This window comes from Miniopterus natalensis, chromosome 4 (genome assembly GCF_054644295.1).
Source record: "Miniopterus natalensis isolate mMinNat1 chromosome 4, mMinNat1.hap1, whole genome shotgun sequence".
Classification (NCBI taxonomy): domain Eukaryota; kingdom Metazoa; phylum Chordata; class Mammalia; order Chiroptera; family Miniopteridae; genus Miniopterus; species Miniopterus natalensis.
This window is the reverse complement of record NC_142084.1, coordinates 94,334,355-94,362,340: the sequence shown is the minus strand read 5'-3', so window position 1 is coordinate 94,362,340 and position 27,986 is coordinate 94,334,355. Positions and strand designations below refer to the sequence as shown.

General features: G+C 42.7%; 2 protein-coding genes and 1 long non-coding RNA gene across 7 annotated transcripts in view; 2 read left to right on the top strand and 1 right to left on the bottom strand.

Moving 5' to 3' along the window:
- The window catches only part of STK10 (serine/threonine kinase 10), an 84,750-nt gene extending 78,213 nt beyond the window's left edge, over positions 1 to 6,537 (top strand). The window contains exons 18-19 of the mRNA XM_016211249.2: positions 477 to 590; positions 5,358 to 6,537. Of these exons, the coding sequence (XP_016066735.2) occupies positions 477 to 590; positions 5,358 to 5,498 (255 nt within the window). The 3' untranslated portion in view covers positions 5,499 to 6,537. The remainder of the gene's footprint in view (positions 1 to 476; positions 591 to 5,357) is intronic.
- A 33-nt stretch (positions 6,538 to 6,570) lies between these two features.
- Positions 6,571 to 13,126, bottom strand: LOC107535703 (uncharacterized). Its single transcript, XR_001603052.2, has 4 exons — positions 12,995 to 13,126; positions 11,189 to 11,560; positions 10,986 to 11,070; positions 6,571 to 7,110 (listed from the first exon to the last, which is right to left on the bottom strand). It is a non-coding gene; the product is annotated as an uncharacterized LOC107535703 (long non-coding RNA).
- A 353-nt stretch (positions 13,127 to 13,479) lies between these two features.
- The window catches only part of FBXW11 (F-box and WD repeat domain containing 11), a 98,863-nt gene continuing 84,356 nt past the window's right edge, over positions 13,480 to 27,986 (top strand). For 2 of the 5 annotated variants that reach the window (XM_016211229.2, XM_016211227.2), the window contains exon 1: positions 13,481 to 13,654. In XM_016211229.2, coding sequence (XP_016066715.1) covers positions 13,610 to 13,654 — 45 coding nt within the window. In that variant the 5' untranslated portion in view covers positions 13,481 to 13,609. Of the gene's footprint in view, positions 13,655 to 22,897; positions 23,060 to 27,986 lie in introns of all 5 variants that reach the window. The other 3 variants (XM_087816970.1, XM_016211228.2, XM_087816971.1) reach the window with 3 other exon arrangements.

The following is a 27,986-nucleotide window of genomic DNA, read 5'->3' as shown; positions in this document are numbered from 1 at the left end:
TTTTTATAGAAATATTTACATTATAATGTTAAGCAGGTTTCAGAGCTGTATATATATAGGGTAAGCCAAACAATATACAGGATGGAGCCTGACAGGAAATGTAGCTAATTTTTTGTAGTGGTTGCCTCTGTTGCCTCAATTCCTTCACAATGACATTAGGGCACATAATTATATTGTTTTTTTATTGTTTTGGAGTTGAAAAACTCAAACAATGCACAAGGCAGAAAGTTGCAAAATTACTGGAGATCCCACTACACAATAAGAAATATTAACATTAATATTCTGAAATATTCCCCCAGGCACCTCGTGGTACATTATATATTTACTTGTATGGAGTTTTCAATAAACGGGGTTTATAATCAAGGAGAAGAAACAATGACAGAATGATGCCACTGTCCGTGTGGCTACAGCATGAGGTATGTCTCAGCCTTCAGCCTTCTGAGTTTCTTACCTGGTCTGCCTGGAATTTGTTCCAGAATGAAAAGTGTCACCTCCTGGTAGAGCATGAAACCCAGAAGCTGAAGGCCCTGGACGAGAGCTATAACCAGAACCTGAAGGAATGGCGGGACAGACTTCGGCCACGCAAAAAGGTAACCACATCTGGGCTGGTGTGCTCAGTGGTAGGCTCTGCTCCATGTTGTGCCACAGGTATCTGCCTAGGACACATTTATAGATTTATTTTAAGGAACTGGCTCACACAGTTGTAGGGGTTCATAAGTCTGAAATCTGCAGGGCAGGTTACATCAACTCAGGGAAGAGTCGATATTGAGCCCTAGAGTAGTCTGGCAGCAGAATTCCTTTTTCCTTAGGGTGCCCTCAACTGATTGGATGAGGCCCACCCACAATAGAGAGGGTAATCTGCTTTACTCAAAGTCTACAGAGTTAAATGTTAATTACATTTAAACAATTCCTTCACAGTAACATCTAGACTGGTGTTTAACCAAAATGGGTAACATGGCCTTGCCAGGTTGGCAAATAAATTAACCATCACAGAGTCTCAGTGTGGTCACTTGTAAAGTGGAGACATGAATATTGTACAGTGTTATGCGAAAAGTCACCAACCCATAGTGTAGGCCAAAGACATACTCATTTCCTTACACTCTACTAAATTCTGAGGAGAGCACTGTTCTGATTACCCTTGGTGACATGTCCGGAAGCCCTGAGGTTTGTTCTGCCAACGCATCAGCTTGGCCTGCTGTAACTGTGGTCTGGACAGCAGGCAGCTGCCTACCTCAGCCATGGCCTTGGAAGTCCTTGAGTTGAGGCTTCCCTCCCTGTGCTAATAGAGCTTTCTGGCTGGAAGCTGGCCAGGGTCCCAGAACTTTCTTTTAGCAGGCTCATGCCCCATCAGTTTCTGTAACTACAGCCTGCTCGGACTTTTGATACTTGACACTCAAATCAGTAATGCTCCTGCTGACATAGGTTGACTCTGGCATAGGAAATAAATATTAACCTGCTCTCTTACCTGGGGGTTCTATATACCCTTGGCACATCCTGAGAGTTCGAAAGGAATGATTACGTTGCCTCTAGCAACTGCCTTATATCCCAGATTGCTCCATGGGGATACCTGGGCTTAGGGGAGATAATGCAAGTGTTGTGTTTGGGGAGTGGGCACTGCATTTTGCTGAGGTGGCTGCCTCTGCAGAATTCCCTGTAGAATTGTTCAATCATTAGCGACCTGCGTTGCTGCTAGAACACTGATCCAGAGGTGATTTTCATTCTGGAATAAATGTGCTTTAACTCTCTTGCATTACAGTCAGCAGCCTTGTGCTGCTGTGTATGGGGGCAGAGGAGGTGACTGTACATTGTGCAATATTTTTAGAAAAATTTAGGTTTCTTTCAGGTAAGTACAGAATATCTTGTAGGGTCAAATGAAGTGTTGCTTAGGTCATAGTTAACACAGAACATGGCCTTGGACAAGTCAGGTCTTTCCTCCTGAACCTTGCTGTCTTTTGGGGCTGTGAAATGTGAATAACATGTAGTCCCTTAAAGCTGGTGTTTGTAAGCTACTGCCCATGGGCCAAATCTGGCCCAGCACCTGTAATTAAAAGTAAAGTTTTATTGGAACATACATATAGCTATGTATGTTCATTTATATATTGTCTGTGGTTGATTCTGCACTATAGCCACAGTGAAGTTGTGACAGAGACCTTAGAGCCTGCAAAGCCAAAAATATTTACAATCTGACCCTTTATAGAGATAGGATTGCCATCTCCTGTCCTAGGTTATATAGAGGAATAGATGTGGTTGGTAGAATAGGGTAGTATTTAAAGCACAGGCTTTGGAGTAAGAGTCATGTGGGATAAAGTTCTAGCTCTCCATAACTACCTGTGCAAGTTATTAAACCTCTCTGTGGTGGTGATTATAATTAAATTGGTATTCCTATAGCAGAAATCCCAAATTGATGGCCTGTGGGCTGAAAATGGCTTACAGACGTTAGGGTTGGCCAATACATAGCAACTTAAATTTTTTTGAAAGTTACCAGCTAAGTTTTACATAAAAATCTGGATTTTGCCCTAGCTAAGTAGCTCAGTTGGTTAGTGTTTACCCGATACAGTTCGATCCCTGGTCAGGGCACATACAAGAATCAATCATTGAATGCATAAATAAGTGGAACAGAATGATGTTTCTCTCTTTCTCTCTCCCACTTCTCTCTCTCTAAAATCAATCAATAAAATATATATATATTTTTAAATGTTTTGTTTTTGTGTTTTTGTGTTTTTTTTTTAATATATCTTCATTGATTTCAGAGAGAGGAAAGGAGAGGGAGAGACAGACATAGAAACATCAATGATGAGTCATTGATCGAGCCCTCAACTGGGCATGTGTCCTGACCGGGAATCGAACCCTGATCACCTGGATCCTAGGTCAACGCTCAACCGCTGAGCCACGCCTGGTCGGGCAATAAAATATTTTTTTAAATCTGGATTTCCAGTTTCTTTTGAAAACCCAGGAGTTCTAACAACACTGGACGCATCAAACTACATGACAGCCATTAGTTGGAACTGAGAAAAACTGCCCTCTTCAGACATAGCATGTGCTCTTCACATCACCACAGTCCCCAACACTCCTTAATGCCTCAAAGCCAGCTCTCTTCACTCATTTAATCATCTGGCTGGCTCCCATAGGCACTGGGTTTTGTAACCCCTGTTACAGGAGTTTAAACAGTTCTACTTTTGCATCTATGTTTGCTTGCCACAAAAGATTTGATATTAAATACATCCAGTAAAGGAGAACTTGAGCCAAGAGTCTGTGTGAATTACTAGAAATTTCAAATCATTCACGTCCAAGCAAGATAAGGCACGACTTCAAATACCTGGCCTTCCCTTGTATGGATGTCCTATAAAAGGAAAAATTGGTGTTATGATTCAGTGTTCTTTCTCAGCATTCTTTAGAGGTAGAAAGAACTCACTAGAATTTAGTACTATTGAAGGAACAGGAGCTTAAAGGGGGGATTCTGGTAATTAAGTTATTTGTTAAGTAGAGACTATTTCAGGGCATCCAAAGAATTGTCTTAAAAAAGAGATAGTAGAATGCTGGTCAACTCCTGTGAACATAGATACTTCTATAGGAAAAATAAGGAAAGCCGGTCAATGGTTAAATACCTCTTTATAATGAAGCCACATTAACTGAACAACCCTTGTGTGCCCGGCTTTGAAGATGCAGCACAGTGTTTCAGAGCATGAACTCTTTAATTAGCTAGCTGAGTGGCCCTGGGCAAGTGACCCAAGCTCTCTGAGCCTCAGTTTCTCCATCTTTAAGATGGGGATAATAGTATCTACCTCCATGTGAAGATGCGATGTAATGCACAGAGCATAGTGCCTGATGTATGGGAACTACTCAGTAATTATGATCTATTAGTTTCTCATTTAATCTTACAACAGCCCTGCTAGGCAGGGAGGGATACTGCCTTGTTACAAAGAAACAGACTCAGAGAGGAAAGGTAACATGCAAGGCACACAGCTGGTAATGGTAAAGCTGAATTCTTCCTGACTAGAACCCTCAAGAAATTTTTCTGGTAGGATCCAACCTGTCTAGATGAACTTGCGTGTACCCAGGGGAAGCTTATGCAGTGCTCATCAACTAGACGCTCCCCTCCATTGTTTCGTGTTCTTTTACTACATGGAGAGCCTCTATCTACCATCAGTTTTGAGAAATGGAAGCTCAGGGGTGGGTGACAGCACATGTACGAAAAAACCCTCTATTTTGTGACCTCGCTTTAATGGACTTAGGATTTAGTGGACAACATTTCTGGTCCATATGTCCTATGTGAAAATAGACACCCTATTAATTTTAAAATGCTTTTTACCAAGATTTGCTTATAATTAACAGGTTATATTTTATTATTAATTCACTGTTATTTTTAACAAATTTGAGAGAATAGGTCATATGTTGGGAAAAACACTGTAGTAATTTCGCCAACATAAATAAATACTACATATCTAAAACTATAGTCTACATATTTAAATCCAAGAGTCACTACTCGTAAACAATGTTCAGTGAACGATTAACATGTGATCATACCGCATCAAGTACAGTAATTGGTTCTGTTGTCAGTGGCATGACTTTCTGCAGCAGTTTTAACGAATGCAGGCTGATATTGCCCTGAGCGCTAGGCCAGGTCCCAGCTGAGTACATTTGTTTACTCCCAGTGAGTGGTGAGTGCACTCATTTACTAGACCTATTCAGTATAAATTAAAAATTACAGTAATACATATAGAAAACTTTTCTGTGAAATTAAACTTTTCATACATACTTAATTTTAATTATACAAACGTGTCTACATAAGTAAAAACAGGTAAACTGATTTTTTAACATATGCATACAGAAAAACCTATTTTATTATATAATGAACTTTTGGCTTTAACGGACACCCCCTCACCCAAATTAGTCCGTTATATCAAGGTTTTACTATATTTTGAAAACAACTGCCTGGGTGATTTCTGTGGGACAGGGCCCTAGTTGGGACACTGTATAACTCAGTCATTTCTGCTCCCCTGCTATTAAATCTCTCTCCCCACTCTCTACCTCCGGCTTTTCTCCACTTGTCTGGCTGTTTTTCTGCCAGCAGATTTGCACCTGCTTTCCCCCCACCCCACGTAGATAGGCATTGCCCCAAACTGAAGCCTTTGGCTCACGGGAAACTTCTATATGGCTGTAGCAGAAGGAAGGAGGAGCTGGTGCTTACTTTCTGGGTGATGAGCTGTGGGGAAGGAAAGAGGGAAGACGGAATTACCCAAGCACGAAGGCCTGGGAGGGACATTTCTAGACAAGGCCACTTCGGTGGGGTCCTGAGGTTGGGAGACCTGTGTCCTACGGAATCTGCCTGAGCTCCATCTACCCTCTCTTTGTCCTAGGCTCTGGAAGAAGATCTGAACCAGAAGAAGCGGGAACAGGAGATGTTCTTCAAACTGAGTGAGGAGACTGAGTGCCTGAACCCTACTACCCCAAACAAGGCCACCAAGTTCTTCCCCTACAGCTCTGCGGATGCTTCCTAACAGCCACTAGGGGCTGTGGCTGGCAGGTTGGCGGGCCTCCGGGCTCTGCCATTCTCTGTGAACAAGTAACTCAGGACCCCTTCCCTCTTGCTTCAATGCCAGCTCAAATCCAGCCCCTTGCCTGTGCAACCCCAGTGTTCCTGATTTTTCACTCACTTGTGGAGGGTGAGGTTTTACTGTGTGTCAACTAATCTTAATATATGTTCTCTTTGAAGCCCAGGTCCCTTCAAGCTGTCAGTGATTTGGGTTGTGGGTGGGGCCAGGGTCTAAGAGGAATGAGCATTCTGTAGCCTCGAGGCCCCTCGTATTTGCCAAAACACCAGTTTTTGCTGTCTATGGGTGCAAAGTGCTGCAGCTGAAGTTACCGTGGGCTCGTCCATATACTGTAATTCTTGGTGGCTTTTCAGCCATTGCCTTGCAGTGTCAGACAAGAATCACGGCTCCAACAGCGATCTACTCAGGAGGTGCCCTCATTTCTCCAGTTCCCCCAATTTGCTTTCGTGAGACCATGTCTACAATGGGGGAGAGCCAGAATTGTTCACTCTGCTGGTCTCAGGTGTTTCGTGCCATCTTGTGTCCCCCAACCCCCCTTCCTGCACAGTCACATACGAAGGGCTTGGGTCCTTGGCACTACCCAGGCTTGCCACCACTCTGGGCCTCTTGTGCCAGGTGGGTTGGAACACATTTGCTGCCTGAGCCATCGAGCATGGTAGGTGGAGCAATGGTAGGGGTGTGCTGGGTACTGGAACCAGAGGCACCTGATGGCACAGGGTGAACAGTCTGTGATTCCTTTTTGCCCCCACGTGGTAGCCTGTGTTCAGGGATAAATTCCTCATCACACAGCACTTCCACAACCCAGTCTGTTTCCATCTCACACTTGCCCAGGTGATATGGGAAGGCTGTCTCCCTCTGCACTGTGCCCCTCGTTGTTCAGGAGTCTGCCTTACACTTCAGACAGAGGCTGGCAGTCACTGAAACTTTTGTTCAGGAAGCAAAAGCATGAGGGAGAAGCAATATGCTTCCTGCCCCCGGGAACATGGCAGAAGCAAAGCTTCCGTAGCTCAGACAGAATCCTAGACCTTCGGGTCATCAGATTCTGACCCCCAAAGCTGCAGTGTTGTTAACCCAACGAAAGCAAATGTTCAAACTGGCATTTGGCTTATTTACAAAGAAAACTTTTTTCACCTTGATTCGTAACTTGAAAAAATATAAATGGACGGCTTCTTTAGGAAGATAGCTGCTTTATAGAAACAAGACAGAAAACTGAAGGTGATTTTGAGAAATCAATGGGCACACTGAGTCTGGGCACTGTTTTGCTGGCGATAGAGTAGCTGCCACACCCCGGGAGGACTTTCTCCTCCTTCGTTCCTTATGGTCAGGTTCAAAGCTTTGTCTTTCTAAAGCAAGTCCCTGGAAGTCTTGGCACTGGCTATAATCCTCCTCTCCTGGATCTTGCAAAGGGAGGGCAGCCATTCAAAAAGAGAAGGGACTTGGGGTTCCCAAGACTTACAGATGCTGTAAAGATGCTCTGGAGGCCATGGGAAGGTGGCGGTCCTCTTAGGTTGGTGAGCATGCAGCTTGCCTGCTTCAGTATTTGACCCAGATGGGACACCTGTCAGGTATCAACAAATGAGACAAGTGAAACAATTGTCCCTTTTGATTCTCTCAGGTGCACAGGTGCTAGAAAATGCGAACCAGCAACAGTGTAACTACAGAGCATTGACCCAGTTCCATCAGGGGAGGCCAGCACTGGCGAATGGTCAGGCAGGGCTGTTCTGGGCTTGTTTATAACACATTACCTTTTGCAGCCTGGGGTGTGAGAGTATTAGGTGAAAAGCCGGTTTTATGGCTCAGGCAAGGCTTTGGTCCTTGTCTTACATGGCTTGTCATTCACATTGGAACCTTGTTCAAGGAGTTGCTGCTTCCCCGCTCAGTGATGCCCGAGCCCTAATAGGTCCCCTGTTCCTTGTGGATGGGATCTGGTTGGGTCTTCCAGCCTCACGATTGAGCCAGTGTGCAATGCCCATCACCGAGAAGGCCCACACAGTGTTCCTCGTGCCCTGTGCTAATGCTTCCTCTGTAAGGGACAGACAAAACTGTTCCTCACTTTCAGTCAATGTACGGCAGAGTAAATATAACTAACTTATATTTTCCCTTTATGAAGGATAGAAATTATTTTTATGTAGCATCCAAACTTTATACAAGACTTTTGTAAAATATTCTCTGCAAAGTTAACTGCAAGAATGTAAATATGCTTCTAATAAAATAACAAGGGGAGAAACTATTTGCTTTTGGGGTTGTTCTCTTGGGCTGGGGTGGAAAAAGCAGGGCACACTTATCCACATTTGCCAGACAAAGTGTTTACTACCTTCTGAGTACACCGGTGCCTCCCAGGTTATCCAGCAGGTCTGACTTTGGGGTTTCTGTTCTGAAAGAAGTTACGCCTGCTGTGTGTGTGGGTGTTCTCTCTACAGACATTTACTATTAATCTCATTTAACAACAAACATTGAATGCTATCAACAACCCATGAGGAAGACATTGTCATCTCCATTTTATAGATGAGGATATGGAAACTCAATCAGTTCTGCTGAGAACAAAGTACTGGGAACCAACTGACCCCTAAAAGTTTTTTTTATATAGTCACTAGAGAAATTCACTTTCTCAATTTCTGGGAGCATACAAAAAATTTTTACCAAGATTTATTAAATGAATATTAATTATACCTGTGCAGCAGAGTAATCCTATTTAGCGAATTCTACTTCATTTCTTTGTCTAGGCATACAGGAAGAGTACATCTTCTAGCATCCCTTCCAGCTTCTTAGGACTGTGTGATTAGGCATTGACTAATAAATAGTGAGCAGGAATGATGTTCTGAGATAAGGCAGTTAATAGCTGGCCTGTTAATACTGGAGACCATGAATTCCTGATGGTCTAACTTTAGGATGGAGGACTGGCTGACTGTGTTGGACTTCACATGAACCAGATGTGTGCATTAAGGTGTGAAAACTTAGTCATGGGTCAGCTTGGCTAGGAAACTACATTTGCCTGAATTCTGTTCTTGTCTGTTTCTGAGTAGGGTGGGCCATGAAACAGATTCCGGTGAGGGATTTGGTGGGTGGAAGTGAAACTGCAGTCTTTTTGTAGCTCAAATACATTGTTGTTCATCAGCTCATTCACCTTGGTGTAAAGAATGGCTGGGTCTACAATGGTTCCACATTCCTTTAGAGCAGGGGTGGGGAACCTTTTTTCTGCCAAGGGCCATTTGGATATTTATAACATCATTCTTGGGCCATACAAAATTATCAATTGCTAAAAATTAGCCCACTATATTTGGCCAAACATTTAACTGAATTTATTGAATTTTGAGTCCTGCCTGCAGTTGCCTTGGCAGGGCCCAACATTCCCCATCCCTGCCTTAGAGCTGATATCTGGGCCAGGTGGGGTGTTCAGCTGTGACACAGGGCTCCAGCCTCTGCATAACATTCATAGCACCAAGGTCATGGGCAATAAGGACTGACACGGTTTCAGTCTGTCCTCATTGACCCCAGTTCAACTACGCTTGCTCTCCCCCACCTTCCACCCGTCTCCCCTTCTTGACTGCCTGCCCAGTGGACTTTAAGATCCACTATAGCCTACAAAGACAATAGCCTTACAGAGATTGCTTAACTAGATTTGACAATTATATAATGTCAACTCCTTGTAAAAAATTCCTTAATTCGTTCTTAAAGGTTCTACTTCTCTCATACATGGGATAATTTGCTCCTGTGGCATAGTGTATTCTATTCTGACTAATGCAACTTTTTTTTACTGTTTTACTTGCAGGTATCTTATTTAACCCATTAAGTTTAAAAAGGGTGGGGGAAAATACAAATATTAATTTCAATACATGTTTGCCAATAAGTGAATTAATGTTTTTACTTTATGTGCTTTAAATACAGGGTATCCCAAAAAATGCACACACACTTTGAATAATTATAAAGTGTTTATTAATCTGAAACGAAAGAACCATCAATGGACCTACCACCGGTTGTTAAAGTGTGTATATGTTTTTGGGGAGACACCCTGTATATTTTCCTAAAAATCATGGAAACTAAAGACTTAACTCATCTAACAACCCATTATTGGCAGTGTAAATCCTATCAAACCAGTCAGTCAAATGAGACTGTCAGAAAATCTGGCTTTGTTTTTTAGTCCAAATAAATGTGTGAATATATAGTTCATGATAACTTTTTTTCTGGATTCTATAGATAGATAGATAAAGCAGGAAGCCTTGTCATGTGGATAAAATATGGAGCTGCTACCTTCAATATTTCTTACTAACACTCTCTTTCTTATGATTTCACAAGATTCTCCCTCAAAAGACTTGCATTCTTTGACATGAGCTGGAAATGAGTTGTCAAAATTTTACTGCATTATCCTTCTAATATATCTGAATTCAGAAAGCTCATCATTGCAGGTGAAAATACATCATTTTAACACACCACAGGTTGAGGCTGGCAAGCAGGAAACTGCCTGCTGAGGTGCCAGTGAACTCACTGGGAAGCCACCCTCTGGGTATCCCAGCCACGTGTGTGGGTTACAGTTCTGCAAACTGTTACTGCTGTGTGTCACAAAGGCAAGAAGGAAAAGACTGCATACTTGAGTCAGGAAGAGAAGTCTTTTATTCAGCTGTGTCCCTCTAGGGTGCCCTATTGACAAAGGTAACCACTGTGCCAGCTGGCAGAAGAGAAATACTTACAGGGCCCCATTCCAGTATTTCAAAGCATAGAAAAGAAGGGTGGATTTGGAGCTGAGAGGCTACAAATTGATAACAGGCACACATTATGTTTTGCTGCAGAAAAATTAATGTAATTAATTATGAAGTGCTGTCCTAGATGTCACAGGGAGTGTTGCATTACCTATACAGTGTGTGCACCATAATACTTTTGTACAATTTAAATAGTTCTGAAATTCTGAGACCTATCTGGACCTCATGATTTTGGTTAAGGGATCGTAGACTTGTACCACTTTGTTGTAATTGTGTCTTGTAAACCCAAGTTCAAGAGGTATCTGAAAAACTGGGGGAAAAGTATGCCTTAAGGTCCTCTGTCTTTATGACCAAATCTAGTTACCAGCTGGCATTAAGTCTGAAGCAGTAAAAATACCTGGGTACCCGAGTTCTTGTATGAGAAGAGGAGAGAGCAAAGTAATAAGTCTTGGCTCAGTTTGCTTTATATAGCTTGGGTAAGACCTCTATTACACGCGTGACTCAGTAACTATGACACTGAGCTCCTGGAATTTGACCCAATAATACTAGTATTTTTTCCTCTTAATGTGGGATATGGTTTTAATAAAAGGAAAGAAACCTTGAGTTACTTCCATTACAGTTTCAATGCCAAGGGCTGTAAACTCAAGTATCTATACGGGTTAGGCACACGATTTAAATGAGTAAAGCACGCAGATATAAGACAAAAGGGAGGGATGGTGACAGTGGAAATCAAGAGTACCTGCTTTGTATAAAAAAGGTAGTTGTTACTTAACTCCTGCGTGTTGTTGCCATGCAGATCCAATATAGCAAGAGGGTTTCATTTCCTGAGAAAAATTGGAAATTCGGATTTTAAAATGTGAAACTGTCAAATTTTAAAACAACAGAAAAGACAGTGTGATAAACATACATATTGGGGATCATACTCAAGCTTGTGACTCTTACCCTAACCCTGTGTGCCAGGTCCTGTGGAAAGTGCCGGGACCTCAGAAGTCTTGGTTGGCTGTTACATTGGTGGCTCCCAATGAACCATGACTTTAATTCACGACCTTGTACAGTCTCTTCCCACATTGATTCCGGGCTGGGCCATATGACTTGCTTTGGTCAATGGGTCATTAGCAAAGGCTTAATAAGTATTCGCTCACTGGAGCCATGTCCTCTAAGAAGCAAGTTATCCTGCAGAAGCTTGATTGATAATAAGCCAGGTGGAAAGGGAGGCCCTAGGGGCTGTTTTGATGAGCTCCCAGCTGACTGCCGTCCCGTGAGTAATTGCAGCTAATACTATGTGGCTCAGCCGAATCCAGTCAACCCACACAACTGTGAAAAAATAGAACATTTTAAGCTACTAGGTCTTGGAGGTGTTTTTTATGATGCAATGTTAACTGAAACAGAGGTCATTTATTCCAACCCATTTGTTTTACTAATGAATGTCCCAAGGCCCAGATAGGGGGGAGAGTCTGATGAAATTCAGATAGCAAGTTAGTGGCAATAACTTTCCAATCCTGGCCACTTTTTTCCTATTGCTTTTCTTTCAGTTCCCACGGTGGAAAGCATGAGATATCAGGACTATGAAACTTCAAACGCTAACTGCAAGGAGCTTACACTGTGTCCTGCATGTATACAGATTACTGTAATAATCTGGACCTAAGTCCCCTCAATTTATAGGTGGAGAGAATGCAAAAAACACATTTGCAAAGAGAAAGAGAAAGGCAGCCTCTGACATTTGAAAGCTGGCCTGATGCTTTGCAGCCAGGCTGTTATATTACTAGATGATAGCCTCGCCCTCTTAGGCCTTGTGTTGTTAAATATAGTAATTTCACAGACCATAAACACCAGACAAGGCCATTCTGTAACCATGAGAGATCAAGACAAAAACAAGGCCACTCCTTAATTATACCTGAACACAGATAAAACATAAACACTGTTCACACCCAAAAAACGATCACACATTCCCCACCCTCACTAATGTTCAGGGCTGCTGCTTATTTGCCAATTATAGCTTTACCCTCAGTCTAGTATTCCTCCCTTCCAGGTAAGATTTATTGAGATACCCAACCATAGCATTACCCCTGCTTCCTGGCACCATCTGATCCGGGTAAAGCCCCACTTCCTCAAACTCTCTCCCAGGTCACCTAACAGCTCTTCCTGAGGTGCCCCAGGACTCCTCATGGTGTGCATTCTTCCTCTCAGCAACCAGCAATAAACTCAACTTGTTCACCTGTTAGTGTGTCCCTGGTGGTCTGTGATTAGAAGGCACTGGCAGACCCGACCAAGTTCACATAGGGCTGGTGACAGTTCACGAGGCGTCTCCAGGTCTCCAGCCGTGTTCCCTCTTAGCGCCAGTCACTCTCGGTTAATGCCTCCCCCCGAACCCCCCTGGAAGGAAGCGCCACGAGAACAGAGACCTTGTCTGTGATGTTCAGAGCGAATTCCCAGCGCCTGTACTGGTACCCGGCAGTGGCTGTAAGTTTTTAAAAAAACTTTCTGAAGGAATAAATGAGTAAGAGGGGCTCAATACACGCAGGTTCCCTGTCACGCCTCAGCTCCTCCCAGTTCGCGGTGCAGACAGCGCCACAGCTCATCACAAACCTCCTCTCCCGCGCCTCGATCTCCGAACACCTCAGGGGGATCCCCGGCAGGGATGCCCCTCCCCTCAGGGGCCCTCCTCCCTTGCCGAGCTGCTCTCGCTCGCCGGCCCTCTCCCACACTTGAGCCCCAACACCATCCCCTCCTGAAGCACCCAGAACCCACCTGTCTCCAATCGGCGTCTCTACCAACAGACACACGCGGACCAGCGGAGCGGCTTCCTAGGCGGCGAATGGGCGCCGCGGCCACTGACCGCGCATGTGCGGAAATGGGTCGCACACGTAGGATCTCTGACAAGTGTAAGGGGTGCCTGGGAGTTACGTTCCGGTCTGAGTGGCCCGGGGCTGCCAGGAAGTCGGGAGGAAGTAGCGGAAGGAGAACCCGCGCGCAGGGTTTTCTGGAACATGTAGTCGTGGAACTCCCGAGGCTCTACCTGGAGGGAGCCCTTAATTCTTTAGATCTGCGAGTCCCGCATTCACTATCCAGTGCTACTTTCGGCTCAGAATTCAGCTTCGCGCAGCCAGGAGGGATTGGCCAGGGGGTCGGCTTCGCGTTCCCACAACGCTCTGCGGAGCACGCGGCGCCTGCTGGGAGCTGTAGTCCTCGCTCTGCGTACTGCGTTCGCCGAGGGGGAGGGCGGAGCTGCCAGCGGCCCGGGCGGGCTGGCAGCTAGAGTGGGTGCGATTACCGCCTCCGCCTCTGCCGCCTCCGCCGTCGCCTCCTCCGCACGGGCGGTTCGCTGCTGCGCGGGGAGAGCGAGGCGGGGCCGCCGGGGCCGCCATGGAGCCCGACTCGGTGATTGAGGACAAGACCATCGAGCTCATGGTGAGTGTGGCCCGCTGGACCGTCTGTTCTTCCGTCCGTCCGGCCCCGGGCGGGCCTGCCCACCTCAGCGTCCGGCGCGAGGCCGGCCCTGGCCCTTCCCCGCCGTCGCGGCCCCGACTTGGGCCCCCCGCCTTGCCTGGCCTCGGGCCCGGCGCGGTTCCTTCGGATCCCTCGAGATCTCAGGCCGGAGGTGGCCCGGCCCCCTCCTGCCCCTCGGCTCTCCTCCCTCCCCTAGTCTTGTCTCCGGGCCCATCTCTCGAACGACCCTTGCTCGCCAATGCTGTGGCCTTAGCTCACACTCGCTCTAACATCTCCTTTCCTTCTCTTAGAAGTGGATTTATTTATGTATTTATTTTTCTCCTCTATTTTTTCGGTCCAGGCCTGCACCGCTCTTGCAAGCCCCACTTAGGCCGAGGGAGATGGTGATGGGGGGGGGGGGGGCGCGGAGGAGCTCGGCCGGGGCCTCGGGCCTCGGCGTCCTAGTAAGGGTCTCAGCACCCTCTCCCCGACCTGGGGCTGTGTGGGTGCCTGGATAGGCCCTACAGGGGTGGAGGTGGGAAGCCCTCGGGTGTGAGGCTGTGACGGATTAGGGGCCTCTTTCCCGGACCCCAGTGATGTCCGACTTCTCGGACAAAGGGTTTCCTCCTGGGCCCAGAGGGATGTTTGCATAGCAAGGCCCCAGGTACTCTGGATTCCACCTCCCGAGACAGGGAAAGCGTAACTTCACGTTTACCAGAGCTGCTTTGGGAAATTGGGAAGGAGGGGGGGAGGGATTGTCCTCATGACTGCCGCCAGTTCTCCCGCCCCCCCCCCCAAAAAAAAAGAGAGAGAATCCTAAGCCCCTGGGGAAAGCGATCTCTCTTCTGTTAGAAACCATTGGTAGCCACCCCAGGCTTCCTCGCCCCCGCGGTCACTCCAGCCCCTTTCCCCCTTAGGACTTGGAGCCCGAAGCGGTTTTTAGGAACAGGACCCTGCGAGATTGGCTAGTAGAATTTGCTCTACTTGGTGGATGATTGGGTGGGAGAAATAAAATATGGCAGCTATTACCTGCCAATTTGAACGTTAGGGAAATCAAACTGGGCTGTGGAGGAAGTCATTGCCTCAGCAAATGGACAAGCCCAGGGTTTCTTCCTGTGGAAACCTTGACAGTTTCTTTGTATCTCTCCTGACACGGTAGCAACTTCTACCCAGGGTGGAGAGGAAAGGTGAAATAATCCACTTAACCCAGCACAATGTTTTCCTAGCCAGATTTTCTCCAGTGTGAAAATGTTTATTGAGTCAGTGATTCCACTGGGTAGGGTCGGTGACATCAGAGCCACTTCCCCTATTTAATGCTATAAATAATAAATGGTGACACTGAAAGTCTGTTGGATAGCTGCATGGTTTCTGTGGATGATGGTATCTGGGGAGTTGAGGTGCATGTTTTAAAAATGGAAGTACAGTAGCATAAATAGGGAGGCAGCTTAATATTTGCTGTCCTTTGCATAATTCACAGAACTAGACTTCTCCAGCATTCTTGAGTACTATAAAAAAAAGCTCTAGTAGTTTCTGATTTGTGTGTGTGTGTGCACGTGTGGTTGCTTTCTAAGGGATACTGTTACTTGTGGATTTTTATTTGGTTTTCATTTATTAAGTAATTTTTTTCATCTCAGTATAATTTGTCAAGCTATTGTAGTCAAGCCTATGACATCCTGCAACTTTTGAGGTAGATTATTTTGGTAAAATATCTTAAGTAGAATTACAAGTATAGTACATGTTCTTATGGATGTACGTATAATACATGTACTTACAACATAGGAGTACTTCATAATCTAAAAATTGTATCTTGGTACTTCTTTGACATTGGCTATTCTGTGCTCCTTTCATTTCTAGTCATTTAAAAAAATAACTAAATGTCTTTATTTTCAAAAGAATTAGAAGAAACATAGTGTATTTGGTGCCTGGTTTTAAAAAAAAGTCTTCAGCCTAAATTTATTGCCTTCCTATGTTCATAACTTAAAAACATTTTGATTTTACATGATTGTACTTGTCTATGATCAGAAAAGATATTTCAGCCTTTTAAAGACACTATAAACTGGGGCTCTTAGAAAATTTAACAAAGAGTTAAGTAGTTACCTAGATCAATGTAAAAATGACTTTTTATATACAGATTTTGATATTCCCTCAAAGCAGGGGTGGTGGACGTCCAGCCTGCAGGCTGTATATGGCTGGCAAAATCATTTGGTCTGGCCCTGTCGAGGCAACTGCAGGGGTTACTAGAAATTCAATAAATCTAGGAGCTTTTTTCAAAGCTAATTTTTAAGGTGATAATTTTGTCTGGCCCTCAAATGATGTTATAAATATCCAAATGGCCTTTGGCAGAAAAAAGGTTCCCCACCCCTGCCTCAAAGGGATACCAGTTTAGACTCTCAGGCAATGCTTTTCATAAACATATATGTATTTATTTTAGTGTAGTAGACAGCACAGCTACTTAACAACTGATTTAGTAAATCCAGGATCAGATGTAGGAATGATAAAGCCTTAAAATCTGATTGCATGTGGCTTTCTGTATTCACTGCATTTTAATTAGTTTGTAGAAGTAGGTTCAAAATATTTTACATTGGTTTCAAAACAACATGTTTGAAGGAGGGGAAGGGGTTAAACTGATGGTATTTTGAAAGCCTAAAGTATGAAATATTTTTAGATTTTTATGAGTCAGCTTCAATACTCAAATATTTGTGATTGTGCTGCTCAGTATTTAATGGTTAACAGGATAACTTTCATTTGGTATTTTTGAGCATGCTATATTAAAGGGGGGAAACAGATTCTTGGGTGTCTCCAACTTCTTAAGCTTCATCCCTCTACTTCCTTTCATTTTGACTCTTTCTCCTTTTTTTTCTTGCACTTTTTTAGTTTACTAGGAAGTAAAGCTGGTGACAGAATAATTAAAATCTCCAAAATATAACCACTTGTGATTTCTATCCCTGTCTGAGGCTGGGTCCACAAAGAATGCTTCTCCAACAGACCTACCTCATCAGGTTCAGTCTCTAAAATAAAATATACTCCTTTTTTAAAATATGTTTTTAAAATTGATTTTAGGGGGAGAGAGGAAGGGAGAGAAAGAAACATCGATGTGAGAGAAACATCCATTGGCTGCCTCCTGTACGCCTCCTACTGGGGATGGAGCCTGAGAGCTGGGCATGTGCCCTGACCGGCAGTGGAACCAGTGACCTTTTGGTGCATGGGATGTTGCTCAGCCAACTGAGCTACACCAGCCAGGGCTCAACTAAATATACTCTTGATTGAGACAACTGTATTTACAATTGCTGTTGGTGAATAATGTAACCACCAAATCACTTTTATGGCCTTATATTGGCCCAATACTATACCTTGTTTATGGGACTGTGTTCGAACTTCGGGCTTTGGTAGAATCAGCTTTATTATTATTAATGAGGTAGAAAAGTAGTAACCATTTTTAAATATACCAAGTTCACCAGGCTATGTCTAGTGCAGTAGATTTCACTGGAACGAATGAAAATTGGGCATTTTGTATCACATGATATTTATAAATGCTTGAGTTAGGCTATGAGGCCCTCATTACTAGAAAGCACTCACAGAGCTGCTAATTGAAAGAGAAAAGTGGATCATCTTCTATTAGAAGAGGCAGAAGTTGATGTTAAAAGTTTAGGAAAGGTAATCCTGCCTCCTCTGTGGGTGTGAACTCATCCCTTCCTCCACCATTACACAATTAACAGGCAGTTTGTACTCTGCTGTTAGCTGTTGAATGGTTCCCCTCTGCTAAGTGACCTGAAATGAGCCATTTCCCTTCTGTGTTATCTCTAAGTGACTATATTACTTGTTGAATGTAAGTAAAATACATTGGGTCTTACTAAGAAGGTGTGGTATCCATGCTCCTTTTAGAGCTATTGAAGAAAGGCAACAAGGCCACAGAGATGAGAAACAAGTGAAGATATTGGAAAATTTTCTTTTTTTTCCTTTTTGGATTTTCCTCCCTTCCTATCATGGGCTTTTTAAAGTGGAGTAACTGGGAGTGTTTAGTAACTCCTTTAAGAAATTGGATCCTGCCCCAGCCAGTTTGGCTCAGTGGATTGAGTTAGCTCAGTGGGTAGAGCGTTAGCCTGTGGACTGAAGGGTCCTGGGTTCGATTTTGGCCAAGGACACCTACCTCCATTATAGGCTCGATTCCTGCCCTGGTCGGGGTGGGAGGCAACCGATTGATGTGTCTCTCTCACATCGATGTTTCTGCCCCCCCATTCTCTGAAAAGCAGTGGAAAAAATATCCTTGGGTGACAATTAAGAAAAAATAAAAGAAATTGGATCCTAAGTCTGGCCGTGTGCTCATTTCCCAAATGCAGGTTAAATAAACAAAGTAATGTTTAAGTAGGGTCCAAATGAAATAAGCAACATACATATTTATAGATCTCATTGACCTGCCTCAAGAGGCTGTGGCTGAAATATATCAATTTTTGCTCCTGGTTTTGGAGTAGTTTAGATGTCCTTTCAGATTTGACAAAAAGAAACATGATCCTGCACACAGGTCTTGGCACTCTTGGCCCAACTGCTGTACCTTGAAAATTGAGAGTTAGTACAGTCAGTCGCCTGTTACAGAGCCGCACATATATCCCTCTGAGTCGTGTTGTTTGATTTTATGATTCTAGAAACAAACTTTTCTGTGCTGGGAGGTGTCTGGGATCCTGAGTTCCATCTGGTGATATTTACACTTTTAAGGGAAAGAAAGCATTTCAGGACCTAATAATTCCAATTCCAGCCTCCTTTCTGGCTTTTCTTCCCACATTCCTTACTCATTGTATATTCCAGCTAAAGCATGGAGTTCCCTGGTTCTTCCGATTTGCTCACACTGTTTCCTTTGTCAGCATCGATATGAACTGACCTAAGCCCATGTGTTGAAGGCTAATATTATGGGAAGGACCTAATAGTTGGCTCTCTGGGTCAGATCTCAGCAATCCTCTCTGTTACCTATGCTGATAAAGTCCTATCCCCTTAAAACAATTTAGATGCCATCTCTTGATGTCAGTGTATATTATGGTGGCAGATACTACTTTTTTTTTTATCTGTACCACTGCCTACATGATGATCATTGTTAAATGAAATGAATGAATTCTGGCACTTTGTATTTATCTTGTGGCACTTCACATATTCCGGGCTTGTTTTCTAGTTTACTATTTGTGTCCCCTATTAAATGATAAACTCCTCACAGTGCCTTCTTGTAGCAGGTGTTTGGTAAATGTTACATTGAATTTTTTGGTTGATTGTTACATGCATTATTGCTGTCTGCCTGTATCTTAACCATCCTCTTCTGGAAGTTCTCACCTATATCACTAATTCTCATAATAATCTGTTCCTGACTCTTACAGCACTTTCATACCTTCGTGTTTATAGTAAAAGCCTGTAATTGTGTTCAGAGGCTTTGATTGTCCTTTGAACCCTTCATAATGCTTAGCACTTAGGTGTGCGATAGACATTTATTGATTTAAATCAATGTTAGGTCTTTGTTTTCTTCATGCTGTGAAACCCTTTTAAGATTTCCTTTTAATAACCTTAAGACAAGGGTAGAGATGAACAGAGGAGAAAAGACTGTAAGGGGAAAAGGGGGGTGGTGTGTCACAGACATCCATAGACATTTTCACCATATTTACAGAACTTGACACAGATACACACTGATTTGATAGCAGAGTATTGGGGAAACCCAGATTCCTTTTATATCTGCTGATGTGAACTTGCCAAACAGTCGATAAGTTCTAAAGATTCCATGACCTTAGGGAAGTGTGATTTAGCAGAGGGCGTGGGCTTCAGAGTGAAATACCGGATTTTGTCGCTTGCCAGCTGTGTGACATTAAGAAAGTTAACCTTTCTGTGGTGATTTTATTATCTGGAAAAATAAGAAAATGTAGGTATTGCTTCAGCTTGTTGGGAGGGTTGCATGAAGACGCATGTGAGGCGTGTCTCGGCGCCCACTCGCCACACTGATGTTCCCCACAGGGTCAGGGACTGGATTTTGTAAAGCACAGTCAGGACAGAAGGTGTGAAGAGGTTTTGATTTCCCCCCGAGTTATGCATATATTTATTTGTGAGGCTTTACAGAGGCCCCAAATCCAGTTGCTTTTAGCAGTCTTTGGGGAAAAATGATGAAATCACACGGAATCAGTGTTATCTTTTTGTTTCTTTTTACCCTCGCCCAAGGAGTGAGAGTATTTTTTCCATTGATTTTTAGAGAGAGTAGAAGGGAGGGGGAGGCGCGGAGAGAGAGAGACAGTCATTGATGTGACATCGATTAGTTGCCTCCCACATGCTCCTCCACTTGGGGGGGGGGGTGTCAGACTTTCAACCCAGGTGCACGCCCTTGACCAGGAATTGAACCCACGACCCTCTGGTTTGCAGGCCGACGCTCTAACCACCGAGCCACACAGGCCAGGGCCAGAATCAGTATTATCTTAGAAATCTGGGAAGTACTGTTTTTAAAATTACTAAGAACTACCGATTAGACATCATTAGACCTGTACTGGAAGACAGAGCCCACCCAACCCTGTTTTAGGTTTCCAGGCAGAGACCATGGAAACACTGAGCATTGTGATTTACTTTTGATTGGTTCCCTTTAGACGAGGAAATTCAGGTTTTTGATTTCTTCTTGTTTTAGCAAAGCTGATGATTTGGCCTTGAACAGAGCAAGCAGTGAGTATCATACAAGATTTCCTCTGAGGTGTATTTGAGGCGTTCATTGAATTAGTTGACGGGGAAAAACCTGTTGGTCAAGAATGTGCTTGTTCCCTTCAGTTACGTTTCTGCTGATCCGCAGTTGCCTAACAGGAAGTTTGTGTTTGTAGGCAAATGAGAGACAAACCGGATAGTCTAGTAGGGTATCTCTAACGTGGATCTTACTATTGTTTTAACAAAATTCAAAGATTGCAGAGTTCTGTGATGTCAGCAGGAAGCATTTTTAGGAAGTTCCCTCTCAGGGTTAGTTAACAATAAAGATTTAAAGCTATGAAGTAGAAACATTGGGACATTAACGTGTAAAATGGAAAAAAAGTTTCTGTGAGGAGAGAGATGTGCAGCTATAAGTATAATGAACACAGGAAACCATTCTCTAATAGTGAGCTTCTGATTGACTCACAGAAGGAAAAGAGAAATTAAGTGAGAGCTCTACCACTGAGAAAAAAGGAGCTTGAGTAATATCTAAAAATTTTTAAGAGTTAAATTGAGAACACTTTACCATTTGGCTCTGTGAAATGATCACTTGGGGCAAAGAGAAAGGGGCAGAGGACAGGAAGATCTCAGTCTGGACTCTCGTTGCCTGGCATCTGTTGATCTTTGTATCTCTAACATAAGGCCTTCCACCAATTAGCACTCAGTAGACATTCATTTGAAGGGAAGGGGGGAGATTAGTAACTCACTAATACAGGGAAAAGCTTGACCCTTCAAGAGGTTCAGAAATGAGGTCCTTAGGCAAGTTGTTGTGGTTGTGTTTTGCTATAATTTTGAGCATTTTCATTATAGCAGTAAGTTATACTTTGAAAAGCAGAGTATATTTCCTTAGTACTAGCCATAGCTCACTATAGCTGCTTTGATCAAAATTGGGTTTCTAGTTTAATCTTAGGCCCCAGGGTAATAATCACTTAGTAGGAAAAACCTGAGCACTCATTCTTTGAGATTTTACTTATATGATCTCTTTTAAGTTTTGGGTATTAAGATATTTCCATCTGACTGTTGTGGGGAGGTTAATTAGTGACTGGTATTTCAGTCACTTCATTCAGTTGCGTTGCCTACAACCTGAAAAATGAAAACGTCTTTAGTCATTGCCTGTGATTTATTGACAAATCTTGGAATTTAAAATTCCTTAGTTTCAACTAAATTTGAGATCCTCAGTTGGAGACACAGTCTTCTCTTATGAACACAAAGACTGTTCGGGCAACGTTATACTGTGTTTTGTTTTAACATTAATATTGTAGGGCTTAGAATTGCATGGCTCTTTGTTAATGAAATGCGTTTGTAAGTGGCAAGATCTCGGGAGTTAGCTGTTTCAGGGTGGCTTATCTAGTTCAGCGGTATTTTCATCTAGCTAGGCTGAAACATTTACTCTTCTGTACTTTTAGTTCTCCATTGATGTTAATTGACTTAGGGACCTTTGAGAGTAAAGCCTGGTTTCTTCTGTCGCCGGAATCTTGGCCTTCCTAATCTGTGGACTTGGGTACAGCTGTGCTCTGTGAAAAGGGCTTGCGCTGTACCACCTAGTAGATGAGAGTTTGGGCAAGTTATTTCATTTCATCTTTTTTGAGAATTAAATGAGTAATGACCGTAAAGGGCTTGGTCCATTAGAAGCCCTTCAGTAAAGGTAGGTATTTTAATCACCACAGGAATATTTTGGCAATAGTGTGGCAATTGAAGTAGAAAATTTATGAAGTAGAAAATTTAAGTAAGTTCAATCTTTGTTTTTTAAATGTTTATCTGTTGGATGCCTTTTTTGCTCTCCTGTATAGTTTGTGTAGAATTTCCAGTCTAATGGAAGAATTGGTGTAGTAGTAAAAGAATGTTCATGTAATGCAGACTAGGCTTGTGTTTTTAAAGGTGTCAGCTAGTAAATTTTTTATTAGTGTTCTTTATTATTTTCCTTAGTTTACTCAATGACTGGCCATTGGGGGATTGGCCTTCGTTGAATCCAGTACACTCTTAAAATTATGTCATGTGTTTTAAAATGTCCATCTTTCAGCTGAGGGTTGAAGATTTGGGTAATGTGTAGATATGATGTCTTTTATGTAGCAAACCAGAAGATTTCTTGTTAGGTGCTTAAATCAGTATCTTCAATGGGAGGTATTTGAGCCCGCCTGTGTCATTAGTTTTGGCTGACAAAACTTTTTGTATTGGTGGAGGAGCTGTCTCAGAAAATAGAGAAAAAAGTTTACTGTAGCTGAGTGGTCTGGGACAATTAATGTGGATAATAGCTTGACCTGTTAGCTGCTCTCATTTGGAAATTGCCTGCTATTTATCAAGGAAATATTAATATTAGGGATGGAAGCCTTCTCCATGTAGAATTTCTTTCCCTTCTCTCCACACAGAGGGGAGGAATGCTGCTGCAGACGTTTTATACCACATACCTTACTCAGGGGTTGCAGCTCTTTCTGTGCCTCAGATCCACCACTCCATTGACCCTTCCTTCCATTTCTTGGTGGCTGTCCTTTGCCACTGGTGCCATGGTGGGTGTATGGATTGCTTTCTGTCTTTCAACAGTTACCGAAGTGCATGTTTGGGATTTTGTTGAAGAAAGCTGGATACAGTAAACGGAAAGAATCTTGGAAGCTGCTTGACTGCTGTCTTTTCTCAGACTAGTCTGAAAGGGAGTACCCCCATTCATTCTGGATTGGTGGATCTGAAGTACAAAATACTTTCCAGGTAAGCAATCACCCTGTATTGTTTTGTTCTGTGGAACTCAACTTTCTGAAAGAAACTTACAAAACAAGATATCTTTACTTTTTCCGTTCATAGGGAAAGGAAGAAACGTTAGCTGTTTGTGCTTAGTGCTGTGCTCAGACGTGACTAGTGCAGGTGCATGTGGCAGAAGTGTAGTAAAAACTTCGTTGCAGGGTCAGAAGTGCAGTTACTTTTATTAAAGGCTTGAATGGTTTATGGTAATAGTCCAACAGGGAATTTTGTTTGGGGAGTAGCTTGTTAAATATGGAAAACATGATAAATTTGAGGCATTATGTCATGATTTATAGTTAATACCTGGTCAAAATAGTTTTTGTAGTTGCCATGTAAAATAGTGGTCTTTTATTCTCAGAACTCTTGGAGGGTCTTCTCAGGAAGATTTATTAATGGGGACAACTGTTTATTGAGCATCTGCTAAGTGGCAGGTAGTGTTGTAGGCTCTTTATGTCTATTTCTCTTCTCTCTCTTCTCTCTCTTCTCTCTCTTCTCTCTCTTCTCTCTCTTCTCTCTCTTCTCTCTCTCCTCTCTCTCCTCTCTCTTCTCTCTCTTCTCTCTCTCCTCTCTCTTCTCTCTCTCCTCTCTCCTCTCTCCTCTTATCTCATCCTTACCTGAGGATATTTTTTTCCATTGCTTTTCGGGGGGGGGGGGGAGAGAAACACCAGTGTGAGAGAGGACACATTGATTGGTTGCCTCCCATATGAGCTCCAGCTGGGGCAGGGGATTGAGCCTGCAACCCAGGTATGTGCCCTTGGCTGGAATTGAACCTGGGACCCTTCAATCCATGGGCTGATGCTCTAACCACTGAGCCAAACCAGCTAGGGTACATCTATTTCTTATTCAACTGGGACCTGCTGTACCTATATTTTACAGATAGTGACACGAAGCCCATTAGCATTAAGTGCAAATTGCCCAGGGTCGTACAGCAAGTGAATGGCAGAGCCAAGCTTGGGTCTGTGTGTGTCTCTCCAAAGATCTGCCTGTAAGCCTGACTACATTTGCTGGAGTTTGTACTTCAGCTTCTCGGTTTTCAAAATGCCTAGTCGCAAGAGCAAGGTGCTGTGTTTTACAACAGGTTTTCACTCGAAGATCATTGTATGGCAAAGTATTTGGTGCTCTCCCTGCTTAATGAGAAAATTAGAAAATCTAAGTCGGTTCATCAAGCAAACAAAAGTAACTTAGAGAGTGTAAGAGAGGCAATGAATTTAAATGTCAAAATAGTTCTATACAGGGAAGTATCATTTGGTCTAGTGAAAGCAAACTTGTATTTTTTCAGTTCCTCCTTAGTTTTTATTGGTTTTTTAACAGTTCAGTAACTTATTATGCAGACTTCTTTTCACATCTGGTTTGTTAGCCTTACAAGTAAGACATTGTGAGGCAACTCTCTTGAAAACATGACTTTTTTTTCAGTACTTAATATTCTCTTCAGATTACTTAGTCCCTTTAATCTTTAAAAAATTCTTTTTATTGTAGACTGACACTGACTTTGTGATCCTTCTTTTAGTTTAATGCCTTTATATTGCTAAGAATTCTCCTAGGTGAGCATTTTTAGCAGTTGTCGCCTGAAGAGCTGTCAGGATGGTGGTGGTGGTAGTAGAAATAATAGCAATAAATACTTACTGAGCACTGACTCTTTATTGAGCACAATTCTAGATACTTTCTATGTCTTAACTCGTTTTCATAGTAACCCAGTGAGGTCAGTACCATTATTTGTATTTACTGATGAGGAAATTAAAGCACTGAGTAGTTAAACCAATATGTTCAAGGTCATATATCTAATAAGAGATAAAGATGAACTATGTATCCAGGCAGTCCGGCTTCAGAGAACATGCTGCTAACCTGGATACTATACTGCCTCTAGTTTAGACTTTCATCCATTGTTAAAAAGAGCAGCACACATCCTGAAGATAAAACTGTACATTCTGATTTGAGGAAAGCATTGCAAAGGGAAAGGAAACAGGTGTCATTCTACAGTATCTCTTACTTCCTGTAGAATCAGTCTAGCTCTCAGATTCACTTAGCCATCCAGGACAAGCTATCAGGCTGTTTCCCAAAAGGTCGGGTTGTTCAAGGTTATCTTCCAGAGCAGTGCTGTCCAATAGAACTTTTGGTGACAGTGGCAATGTTCAGTGTCTGTGCTGTTCAGTATGCTAGCCACTGGCCACGTTGGGCTATTTGGAAATATGTTCTGTAACTGAGGAACTGAATTTTTAATTTTAATTTACATTTAAATAGCCACATGTACAGTTTTAGAATTTACCTTCATCCTAGATCTGATCCTTGGTTTAACACCCTTAGAAATCTGATCTGGTCAGCATGCTCGAAGCAGCTCTTATCCCAGGGTTGGATTTACATTAATCAGCTGTGCAAGACTGATGTGTAAAGCCAGAATTCATTTATTATTTTATAATGATATGTGCTTGTTGGCATATTATAAACTTTTCTGATAAGTAGATTTGCTTACTTGGTTCTAATTAGTATTCCAGTTTAATTTTTTCAACTGGGAAACAGGAGATAGAGGTACCTGAGACTTCAGTCAAATGACTGGAATATTTTCTTCACGTAGGTAGACTTTACCTATAGGTCGTTGGATCATAGTCAGGTAGCTTAGTTAACATGGACTCAATCAGGGAAGTGAGATACTTGCTGGACTGGGACTGAGACAGCCTCATTCAGCTTACTTTAGGGATGGATGTTTTTTCCCTCTGGCAAAACCTCTTTCAGCCTTCTCTGCTTGCTTTTACTCTAAATTATTTTCTGGTTAGGCATTTGTTTTTAGACCTGTTAGTACATTCAGCTTGAATGCACTCTTGACTTCTAGGTCTGGGAAGCCCTTTGTTCTCCTTAAGATGCCTTTATCACTACTGTAGTCCATTTTGTGTTTATTTTTGACTCTAAGAAGGCAGCCGAATATTCCCCGCTTCCTTGTGGCCTCTTTCTATCAGAACACATGTATTAGCTTACTTAATTTGTTCCTGCCTTGTGGGGTAGAATAGGAGCATACTCGTAAGAAATACGCCTGGTGATGCACTCTGCGTTACAGCATGCTATTCAGTGAGCTTGTTTGTAGTTTACTACATCATTGCTTTGGGACTTGTTCTTGCTCCTTCTGTTTTTAAGGTAGAAAAAGTAACATAACTGAATTTGTATTTGGCCACTAACTTTTCAGGTGTATGCAAGGTGGACTGAAGAGACCAAGGCGGGGGTACTATTTAGTTCAAATGATGAATGAAGAAGGTGGACCAAAGCACTGACAGTGGATGCTGGGGGCGCGTGGACGTGAAAGAGATGTAGGTGGTAGGACCTGCAGAACTTGGGGATTGTGTCTAAGAGTAGGGCACAAATGCAGTATAGTATGAACCGTAGATTTTGGCTTCGGCAGAAAGATGGGTGTTTTTCTCTTTTACAAGATAGGGAATACTAGAAGAGCAGATTTGGGGGGTGGTGCAGAGAAAGAATGAATTCTGTTTATAATGAATTTGAGTTACCTAATGGCTGAATCCTTTAAGAGGAGAGGTATCTGAATGTTGTTCTGGAGCTCACCAGAGACAGCAGGGATAGAAAGATGTGAGAGTTTTTATTTTGTCTCGGTGAAAGCTGTGTTTTCCTAGAGTTAGAAGATTATTCAGAGTACAGATTGAGGAATTGGTGTATGGGAATGACTGCAACTAAGGTCATGTGACCTTCTAAGATCATAGTGATGTTGGTCAAGAGGTTATCAGTCTCTTCTTTCCATCTTGATCAGGGAATTCTGTTCAGCCTGTTCCCAGTCAGCAAGTTAGACCATTTTACTGGGGTTGTGATTTTCTTTTCCACTGTAATGGTTTGTTTAACAGAGGTGTTGTTTTTGAAGTGTTTTTTTAAAAACTCCATGTTTTCACTATGCATCTTATGTACATTTATACAAATTCAATTCTGTGCATCTGGTGACAAAAACAAGGGGAAAAGGACCTAAACAGTGAAGGTTCTGGATCAGATGTGAGGGAGAAATGGAAATCTGCCATCCCTTCAGCCTTTCTCAGTTCCCAAATGCTTCTCGTCTAGCTGTGATGAGCGTGAATGTGGTATTTTAAAGACACACATTTATTTATTTATTTATTTATTTATTTATTTATTTATTTATTTATTTATTAAATATATCTTTATTGATTTTCAGAGAGAAGAAGGGGGAGAGAGAGAGAGAGAGTTGAAACATAAATGATGAGAGAGAAATATCGATTGGCTGCCTCCTGTACGCCCCTAATGGGGATTGAGCCCGCATCCGGGGCATGTGCCCTGACCAGGAATCGAACCACGATCTCCTGGATCCTAGGTCAATGCTCAAGCGCTGCTCCAAGCCCAGCTGGGCAAGACACACATTTTTAACATCACATGAGGCCTAAGTGCAAGTCAGATATTGTATTCACTAGACAGTTGAAGAAACAGTGAACTAACTGTTCATGTGCTGGAGTGAAAATTAGCTGTGTTGCAATTATTGAGATGGTGTGTTGGTCCAGTGTGGCATATATTTAAGGGGTTTTTAAGGCCAGTTTTTACTGTGTGCTATTTTCACTGTATACACTGAATTCAGCCCCTAATTCCCAGGTGAGCTGTAACTCCACTGTAATTAGGTTTTGGTAATAAAAGCATAGAGATATGAAGTGGTCATTACAGCTATAGTCAATCATTACTTGAAAATTTTTTGGAATACATTGTAGACGTCTGTGGTACAGAGTTCATAAGGTACAGAAAGACTTGCACAGAAAAAAGAGAGCCTCCCATTCCTTCTAGCTCCAGCTACTCAACCACATTATTCTGCACTTTGATTTTTTTTTTTAATGTAAATTATGACATGGTCATCTTTCATATCAGTTCCCAAAGAGCTCTCATATTTTTTGAATAGATAATTTAAAAG